Raw genomic sequence first — 10,639 nt, forward strand, 5'->3', positions numbered from 1 at the left:
CGGATTCCTTTTCCCCTTCACTGGAGAAACAGGATGGCTTTTCTCTACAAACTCAATGAACCTCATTGCTGCCAACTGGGCCCGACTCCCATTTCGCTGCCTTTGGTTTCATAACCAGCGAGACATTTAACAAGTACAATAGCAATCGGACGCCGCAGCCTTCTTTCCTGATCCCTATCTGTCAGATTCTGGTAACGCCACTGCTCTCCATGTACCGCCACCCTTGAGATGTGTAAAGCAGTGTGATGAGATGTCGAAAAAGCCTCTGGCTGCCAGAGTAGCTCTTACACACAGTAAGTGTAAACAGGAAATTTTGTCAAGTTTCTCAATTGGCAGAAACCTTAACATCAGAAAATGGTAAAGCCCGAGACATCTCTCTTATTCGGACTTGCTTTCAGCACTGGAGTTGGAAGGATCTGGGAAGCAGTAAAGCTGTCCATTCATTGATTCACCAAACATTTATTGAGCACCTACTAAGTGCCAGGCTACGAGGGGAAAAAGCTATCAAAAGCATAATAGCTAACTCAGTCCATTCTGGTCTTCCTCTTGAAAACCGAAGTACACAGGGTTCCAAAAATCCAGCTGATGGCACACAAACCCACAAATTTTGAATTACCCAAACAAGAGTCTAAAAGTCCAGTGAAAATTCTATGTTGCCCTGGAGCTTGGTAAACTTCCTAATCACCAAGCACTTAACAGATGCTCAATAAATGGTTGGTGAATCAAGAAATGGTTGGTCCATGGGTGCAGTTCTTAGAAGGTAGAACTTTCCAAAGAGAAGGTTCTGGAGATTGGGCCTGTCTAGGGAGATATAACTAAGACAGGAAATGTATTTACCTTGGAGGCCCCTTATCAGAGTTCAGAGAGTATGTCTGTTTTCCATTGCTGCTTAACAAATGAATACTAATTTAGTGGCTTAAAATAACCTATTTATTAGCTCACAGCTCTGTGGCACAGCAGGGCTGAGATCTCTGCTCAGGGCCTCAAGGTGTTGAGGCTTTAGGGGGAAATCCACCTCTCAGCTCATTCAGGTCATCATTCCTTTGCTGGCTCTCAGCTCTGGGAGCTACATTCCCTGCCATTGGTCCCCTCAATCTTCAAAACCAGCAATAGAGAATTTCTCTCCCATGAAACCCCTCTTATGTGTTGAATCTCTGACTTTCCTCATGTCTTTAAATCTCTAGACCCAGATTTAAAGTGTCATGTGACTTGACTAAGCCCACACAGAAAATCTCCCTCTTTTAAGGTCAACTGACTTGGTACCTAAATTACTTCTGTAAAAATCCCCTCACTGCAACATCTCAATTAGTATTCGATTGAGAAGCAGGAGCAGGTGTGTGTGCACCAGGGTTCAGGAATTTCAGGAACCATCTCAGAATCCTGCCTATAGAGGAGAGGAAAGGCAGGAGAGCTGAAGTGACTTCCTGAGGATTAGCGTTTGTGTGGTTTCCCTCCTTTCCAGGAGCAGCAGCCACTGTCAGGGATTTCAATCCCTCACCCTACAGAGCAATGCACAGCTGTGACCCCAGCCGAGTGGGGGAGGCTGAAGAAATGCGAGCGTGCAAGGTCCCTGATCCCAGGGATCTCCACAGATCATCAGGGAGACAACAGCTGTGCCCCCAGCTGAGAGATGACTAAAACAGCTCATCATTCCTGGGAAGATCAGAGCAGGAAGCCTTCAGGAAAGAGGCGGGAACCTGAAATTGTTATTGAGGAGCAAGCAGGCCATTGCACAATAGAGATAAGTTAGAGCTGCCGTGACCCAGCTCAGCTCCCAGAGCTGCCTCCTGTCCTAAGCAATGTTGGGGCAGCTGGGGCCTGTCTGCTAGGAAAACATGAGGGGCTGCAAGGAAGTGTTACCAGTGTGGAGTGGTCCTCACCCCCACCTGTTGCTCATGGGAGTGGAATTCTTGTGATATCCAAAGAAAAAGAATTTTCTGAGACTCGCACAGGAGAATGAGTGATTTTTATTTGCATGGGATTATATCCCGGAGTTTCTAAGGTCCCTTCTCCTCCAGTCCTGCCATAAAAGAAGTATAGCAGTGGCTTTAATAGGGCTACACTTACGGCCAGTGTGAGAGTTTCTGTTCTATGTTGGAGCAGTCCAGTACCTCATGAGGCTAGCTTAGTTTGTGTTTCCCGCTGCAGTCCAGCAGTCCATTGCATTTGGGGTCCTCATGGCCATGGGCCATATGGGTGAATGCAAGGAAGCAGGAACAAGAGAGCCCCATGAGCCAAGAGTCACAAGAGCGGGGACAGAATTCCTTGGTTTAGGGGATTATGTATTCCCAAATTTCTGCAGGCTTGCAGTGGCCAAGACCATTCTGGCCAATGATCTCTGTTTTGAGGTGTGACTGACAGGCATGTACCTTCCCCATGTCACCCCAGCTACACTGGGCATGTGTCTATCTCCCCTTTGTTGGACCCCTTCCCCCAGTGATCTGTGGGGAATGGACTGGTGGTCCCCTGGGGAGTGTGAAATTGCAGCTTCCCAGTGAAGCTGCCCAAATAACATGCCTATAATGTCTGGCTTCCCCCCTTTGCTCCTTTCCTATTATTAATAACTAGGTAATTACAATGCTATCAGTAGCAGAGTCACTCTCTGGCCGCAGCAGGCTGCAACAACAGCAAGACTTGGGAAAACCAAGAGCCAGAGGTCTAACGGCTGGAAGAACTAACTGGCATCAGCTGCTCCACCAGGATTGCATCTCAACAAAGAATTATTTCTTTTTCACTCTGGGAACATGACCAGGCCTGAATTTTGACTCAAACTGCAGTGCAACAAATACTGTCACCCCAGGGAGAGCACCAAAAATTTAACTGTGCTGCTTTACTCCTTAAAACCCTTCAGTGGCATCCAAGGAGAAATTTTAAACACCTTAGCTTTGGCCTTGTCTGAACTGGCCCCATGGTGGCTGTCCTAGTCCACCAGGCTGGGCTGGTGATGCCTTAAAGGGACAGCGACAGAGGTGAGCAATTCTTTTTCACCCTTCACAAAGCCCAAGCTTTCATGACAACTGCCTAGCTGAACAGGTCAAGAAATCCAGCTTCTTTATTCATACCAATCCTCTATACTAGGCAGTATCTGCTTTTTTTCTTCCTTGAGGTGACAAACCTCATGCCTCAGACTTGTGGGCTGTAAGTAAATGCAATTTAAGGGGGAAATTAAAACATATTGTTTAAATATTTTCAAAATATTGCACTTACTGCATGTTCTTTCCTGAGTACCCCCTTCCTAACAAGTGGCAAAAAGTCCAGCTAAGAAATAATTTTTAAAGTTGTCCCACTGCATTAACAGCCTGTTAAACAGGGTTTAAAGGGATTGCTAACCACCACCCTAGTCGCCTTCATTTCATGGTTACTTCTGGCAGGTACATGTGGTAAAAGCTAATATTCAGGGACCAGTTAACACAGACTGTTACTTTGCTCACAGGAGATAAAATCTTAAGTGTCTTCCATGATGGCTTGACTTTTTAGAGGCTTGGGAGAACTCAGATCCCTTTAAAAAAAAAAAGCATCTTTAGGTTCAGACTAACCGGAACATTTTTGAGGAATGATAAACTTCTCTAGGAATGCATACCCAATGGAAAACAGAACATTGTTTCCCAATTCCAGACTGAGTCTCATTCATTTATTTATTCAGTCAACAAATATTCACTGAACATCTGCTTTGTGTCAGGCACTGTGCTAGGAGGGAGGTACAGTGTTAGGGAGCAAAATTAGGGATAGTTCCTACCCTCAAGTAACTAGAAGGAAGAGAGACATCAATTGAATAATCTCACAATTAGATGTAAAATTATAACTGTGAGTCTTGTTCCAAGGGAGGAAGGATGAGCCAGCTTCCCAGGGGAGATCTAAAGATGTCAACTTGGTGAAGGGACTGGTGGGGGCAGGAAGAGCATGGAGTAAGACAGAAAAGCATTCTAGGCAGAGGAAATAGCATGTAGTAAGGCCAGGGGGTAGGAGTGACCTGGGCCATAGACCGCTGGAGGAATTGAGGGGACCAGTGGTACAGAGCAATTAAAGGGTATTATGGACTGAACTGTGCCCCCCTCACCCATTCATATGTTAAAGCTCCCAATGAGACACTATTTGAAGATAGGGGTTTCAGGGAGATAATTAAGATTCAATGAGCTCATGAGGGTGGGCCCTAACCCAACAGGACTGGTGTCCTTATAAGAAAAGGAAGAGATACCAGAGTGCTCTCTCTCTCTTTGAAGGCACACAGAGAAAGGACTATGTGAGGACTCAGGAAGGAGGCCAACCAAGGAAGACCAACCCTCCCAGCAGCTTAATCTCAGATTTCTAGCTTCCAGAGCTATGAGAAAATAAATACCTGTTGTTTAAGCCACTCAGTCCAAGCAGGCTAATACAAGAGAAGTGCACTTGATAAAGTAGGAGAGGCCGCCAACCAGGAGGGGCCTTATGTTAAGTTTGTTAAGTTTGGTCCTTGACATAGAGCCATGGGAAGCCATTGATGGACTTGAATTTGAAGGCATTGTAGGTGGGCCATCAATGAGATCCCAGTAGCTTCAGCATGAAGAACAGCCTAGACTGAGCAAGAGTAGAGGCGAACATTCCTCCAGTGATGACATGTTAGGCCAAGGTCCCTCACCTAGAAAGTAGATTTCTGGGAGCAAAGTAGAAAAGGCATCCCAGGAGCTTGAGCTCTTTGAAGGTGTTGGAAAAGTAGGGTGCCCACTACAGAGCAGGGCCCAGGTGAGGCTGAACACTTATCTGTTTACAGGAACTTACAGCAGCAACGATGACCAGTCTTCTCTCCAGTGCTCAGTGAATAGCCAAGGAGTTAGTTGGATTGTCCCAGAGTTGCAGACCAGGCAGGAGGAAAAGACAGTGAGAGATGATCATGGCATCTAAGTGGTGGATCAGAGGACCTTATCTACTGGTGCAGGATGGGGTTCCTTGCCTCCCAATTCAACATTCTTCCTCTGTCCTGTCTCAGAGCACAAATGGCTTTCATTCTGAGTGGTTGTAGTATTAATAAGCTGAATGCTTTGCTCAGCTGAGGCTCTGCTGCCTCGCTACACTTTGGCAGCCCCCAGCTGAGACAGATGAACAGGCTCACTAATGAACAGGGACCGGGATTCCAATATTTCCTTCCACAAGAACCATGCATCTCTGCAGCAGAGAAATGAAATCTTTGAGACAGCCTGATTATAAAAATAAAGCAGCATTATTACATTTGTCTGCCAGGCTGATCACAGGACACTGCAATGTATGACAGATGTCACAAATAGAAAAATAAGCATGAAATGCCATTTATTACAGGCACATCTACACTAATAAAGGGAGGGAGAGAATAGAGGCGAGAGCCTAAATATTTGAGGCAAAACCTTTTCCTGAAACAGCCAAACATTTGAGTCAATATAATATCTTACACTTAAAAAATGACTAATTTTGGTAATATTTCCCTGAGAGACTGAGTTGGCATATCCCTTTATACCACAGAAAAAGCCTTTGCTAAGAAAATTAATGACATAGGCATGATTTTAAGGCCAGTATTTAAACTACACGAGAAAACAACTATTTAAAAACTATTTTTGGCACCTGGCATACATTTCCATGTAATCAGCAGATATACACTAGGGTATAGAGATTGATTTTTGAATTAATTTTATTTGAGGTGCTTGGCCTGCATACAGGGTACAGAATTTCATGAAGGCAATGAGAGGGGAGCAGGAGAAACACAGGAAATCAGATATCAAGCCACTGACAAATGGAGTTCTGGCCAAATTAGACCAGTGAATCCTGAAAGAATGAGAAAGTGACAAGAATGATGACGGAACAGGTGACTCAATGAGGGCGATTTAAATAGCAAAGAGTTAACAGAAGGCCTTGGGAGAGCCCTCTATATAACCTTGCTGAGAAAATCAGACACAAAGGCCATCATACAGTTTGTCAGAAAAATTATGTCCTCCAAAAAGCCACACTCACTTCATTCTGAAAATTTTTATAAGAATTACAATATAATTATAACCTGTTTGATAAAATATAAGACAAATTTCTTTTCATAATTTTCACTTTTGTTTTTCACAGTGAAATCCAAACAAACCTCTTTTCACATAAAACGTTGGACTCCATTTCAAGGAACTAACTTTAAGAGTGTTTTTTTCAGGTACTGATTGTTCTCAGATACAAGAGGAATCAGTCAACATCTCAGTTCTTTCCCCTTCCAAATACACCAGTTCCTCTCCTCCAGAAGGGGCAGGAATTTAGACCAACAGCCTCTGTCCCGCATCAGATGAGTGCTGCCAAGGCCATGCCAGCCATCACCTTGCAAAAAGGTAGTGAGTCAAGCACTAAGTTCTCACTGAGCTGACAAGAGGCATGAAGAGACCCACTTTTCCAGAAATGTACACTGTTACATTATTTTTGTTTTCTCCTGCAAATTAATTGAGAGCTAGGAGGCACTGCAGCATCTCTCTCCCCCAGGGTCCCCAATTTGTTTCATTTCCACCAGCCCAGCACCTCCACTAGACTGAGACACAATTGCAAAGGATGTAGAATGGAAAATTAATATTTTCTACAGAGACTTCCTCATCTGGGGTAGATTTATGAATTTCACTTCTGTTATGCAGAAGTTAGCATTTTTAACAAGGAAGGAAATCCTTAATTGTTTTTTTTATTGCCTCAGGAACTCCAAAGGCATCTTGTGCTATGTCATCATTTACATTTCACATTAAATGCAAAATGTCTGAAATGAGCAAATATTTGTTTTAACTTGATACATCTGTTAACTGAAATGCTAAAAAGACAGCTAACTCACTACATTAAATTCAGCGATTTGTAAACAATTTATATGTTCATTTGTTCTGGTTATAAATGCCCCAAAGCTTACGTTTTATGAAACCCGCAAAGTAAATTGCATTGTATTAATCTGAAGGACGCAGGCCATGATTTCTTCCTCTTCACTCCATTAATTTATTTCCTAACTTGAGTTAATTAGAGAGGTTCCTATCTTTAAAAGCTCTTTAAATTCATTGGGAGAGGGGCACATTTGCAAGGACTGCTTTGAAAACCTACTGCAGAGGAAATGGTCTAAATACAAAGAGCAAAATTTCCCAAGACATTATCGCACGTTGAGCACCTGATTGCCATTCAACAATCTTTATGCGGGGAACACAGTGGGTGATGAATGAATACACAGTTGTTATAAGAAAGAGGGAGAGTACTAGATGGAAGGAAAGAGAGCAGCAGCGGGAACAAACTCTTTCCAGACAATTACTAACTGCATGAGATATCTTCAAGGTCCTGTTCACCTCTAAATGAAAAGCATTCAGATTTTGTGCTACAGAGTGGAGACTGACTTTAACTTGGAACAGTCGCCCCTGGGAAGAGAAGAGATGTTCATTCAGAGAAATATAAAAAATCACAGAGATTGGTACAATAGAGAACAAAGATAAATCAATTATTTTACCTTAGTCAAATGCAACCTTAATATTCTTAATTAGAGTAAGAGATAGTGCCCTGAACTAAAAAAAAGGGGGGGGCGGGGAAGGAAGGAAGGAAGGAAGGAAGGAAGGAAGGAAGGAAGGAAGGAAGGAAGGAAGGAAGGAAGGAGGGAGGGAGGGAGGGAATTCATTCACACTCAAGTATAAATTACTGCTAAAAGTTTAAGATATGCCTAAGGGTGTTTGGGGGAAGGGAGAGCTAGCCTTTCAACAGATGTTGAAGCTTTAAGCAAATGCAATGTTCATTCCTTCCTGGAATATTTTGGGCAGCAGCCAGTGAGTGGGAGAGGTTAAGTTGGGTTGGGTGCCCTTCACAAGTCCCCAAAGTTACCTACTGAACTTCCAGAGAGGCTGGCCCTAGAAGGCAGCAACACCACCAGTCCAATCTAGGTAGCACCTTCCTTGGCAAAGTCCTGCTTGGTTTCATTTTCCCCTCACCAGTCATTTCCCTGTCCTGAGAAGCAAGGTGAAAATCTGGAGCTGCATTTACGTGCATTTAAATTAGGTCTTCTCTTCTCTAAGCCTCAAATTCTATGAAATGGAAATGTAAGTCACCCAGCACAGCCCCTGATGCAGAGCAGGCATCCAAAACTGGCAAACTCCCTCCTTTCATTTCGCACAAGTCAAGTCAGCTGTAGGGACACGCCAGAAAACAGAGGCAGCGGGGGGGACAAGATCAGGTTCTTTCCATTCTCTTCAATGGCCTTCAAACTTTCTTTCGTGTCTAACTCCTGGTCCTGGAACCTGTTACTCTAGTTTCCCACAGCAAAGCAAACAGAGCCATGATTTACTCCTCCTGGCGCCACACTGAACAGGGGAGAGGCCCGAGGAGAAACATTTGTTACATCAACTCCCCCTTCACTTACACACCCACATCTTTTCTTGTTTCTGCTAAAAAGTATTTTTTTAAACCTTCACTAGCACAAACTTTATGTGTCTCCATTAAAGCCCCAGCTCCCAGAGGGCAGCCACCAGGCCCCTCTTGCAGGCTTAGGGGTTTGCAGATGGGAGGCTTCTTCTTTCCTGATAGAGGGCCTGACTTTAAATATCTGCATCACAACAAATGTTTGGAAAACAAGAGCTTTCTATGCATGGGAACCGTGTGTTCTGGAGGTCCCATCAAATCCCAGATAGATTTTCTGGGTCAGGCTCACCAGCGAGTGGCCCTGCGGCGCTTCTCTGCTCCCATAAAGAACAGACCCACCACAGCAGAAACTCAAGCCGCACCCTGGGAGAGCTGGTCTGAGAGCCCCAGTTTCTTAAGACCAGGTAGGAGATCACCTCTGGGAACAAAGTAGCAGCCTGGAGAGTGTTTTCCTGACAATCTTGCTTCTCCAAAGAAGAAAACTGGGAAGACAATCTAACTGCCTGAGAAAGGTTCTCCAGGGGAAAGAGGGACAAGATACGAATGCGCTCCTTATCTCTGCAGAACTTGGTCTTTCTCAAAGGACTTTCACCTCTCCTGCATTACCTAATTTGACCCTCACATGTCTCGGTATTATCAGACCCATTTTACCCAAGATACTTTGTGACTGGCTGCAGATCCCAGAGGTGCTCGTCTGGGACATCCCCAGTCCTTCTGACTCCAGATCCAGTGCTCTTTTCACCATAATCTTAATCCCCCAAACACACAGTAAACACATCCAGAGGCTCAGATCAATGCCTCTGCAGCCTCAAAAACTTAAGTGTACACTTTTAAGACAAGATTTCCAGTGAAGACCACAGGGAGTGGGGGGGGGCTGCTCCCAGGCTGCCCTCCCCCGGGACTCACTCAGGAACAGGATGGTCTGCCTCCTGGCCGCCCTGCTCTCCTCGCTCTCCGACTTCCGCAGCTGGGCCTGCTGCCCCTTGGCGGCCAGCGTGCCCTGCTTGCTCCTGCTGAGCACCCGCATCATGTTCCAGCACATGAAGGCCACGGCCACCAGGACCACGAGGTAGACCACGAAGGCGCCGAAGATGCTGGACTGGAACACGGTCCAGCGGCTGGAGAGGCTGGTGCAGATGGACATGTTGGAGGTCTCGGGTTGCCGGTGGTGGCGGGTGAGCGAGCGGTTGCAGGAGGGACCCCGGTGGTTGTGCACGTGCAGCAGGGGGTACTCAACTCCCATGGCAAAGAGCAGAGGCAGCGCCACCAGGGTGGAGGTGACCCAGACGAAGCCAATGAGCAGCTTCACCTGGCAGGGCCCGGACACGGCCTTGTAGCGGAACGGGTGGCAGATGGCGACGTAGCGCTCGAAGCTGAGCGTCAGCACGTGCAGCAGTGTCGCGTAGCTGCAGGTCTCGAAGAGGAAATTGTGCAGCTTGCAGGACAGGTTGTAGCTGGGCGTGGTCAGGGGGTTCCAGATGATGCTGTAGAACTCCATGGGCATGCCAATGAGGAAGACCAGGATGTCCGAGCAGGCCAGGCTCACCATGTGGTCCGTCACCTGCTTCTGCAAGTAGCCCTTCTTCTGCAGCACCTGGGTGACCCGAATGGTGACACTGTTCCCCAGAATGCCCACCACGAAGATGACCAGGTTCACCAGGATGAGGGTGATTTTGATCCAGGTGGCCACCTCGAATTCGGGGATGTGGCTGTGGTCAATAATGTGGGAGCAGTCGCCGCCGGGGCCTCCGGGGGAAGCCATGGGGGGGGAAGCCATGGGGAAGGAAGCCACGCCGCCGCCCGTCCAGGGCCTTCTCAGCCTCGCTGCGCAGCGCAGCGCTCGGGTCTCGGCGGCACCCAGCAGGGCTTGCTCGCGCCCGCGCTCACCTGGCGAAGGTAACTCGGTGCTTCAGGTGCTTTCATGGAAACTTCCCGGAGCAGCCCAGCCTAGCAGTGACCGGGAGCGCCCGGGGTGGAGTCTGGGGACGCCTGTGAGAGTGAGGCGGGGAGAGCGGAGGAAGCAGGTTCTCACCCGGCCGGGAGCCCGCCCCGCAGCCCCCGCGCGCCCGCCTGCTCCTGTGTGCGGGGCGCTCTGTCCCGCAGCCTCCGCGCCCCTCCGGCCGCCGGGCGCGCCCGCCCCGCCCCGCCCCGCCCCGCCCCCCAGGTGCACCCTCCCGGGCGCTGGCGGAGGCCGGGTCGTCGGCGGTCAATCATTAACCACCGCGGACTGCGCTCCGCGGCCGGTGCAGGCACAGCCCGGCGGCGGGGTTTGACTCAGCTCGCCGGCATGGTCCCGAAATCA

General features: G+C 47.4%; 1 protein-coding gene across 1 annotated transcript in view; it reads right to left on the reverse strand.

The window, feature by feature from the left end:
• Positions 1–10,099, reverse strand: part of GPR39 (G protein-coupled receptor 39) — a 170,482-nt gene extending 160,383 nt beyond the window's left edge. The window contains exon 1 of the mRNA XM_087819438.1: positions 9,244–10,099. Coding sequence (XP_087675564.1) covers positions 9,244–10,099 — 856 coding nt within the window. The remainder of the gene's footprint in view (positions 1–9,243) is intronic.
• Positions 10,100–10,639: the final 540 nt, after the last annotated feature.

This window comes from Miniopterus natalensis, chromosome 8, assembly GCF_054644295.1.
Source record: "Miniopterus natalensis isolate mMinNat1 chromosome 8, mMinNat1.hap1, whole genome shotgun sequence".
Lineage (NCBI taxonomy): Eukaryota > Metazoa > Chordata > Mammalia > Chiroptera > Miniopteridae > Miniopterus > Miniopterus natalensis.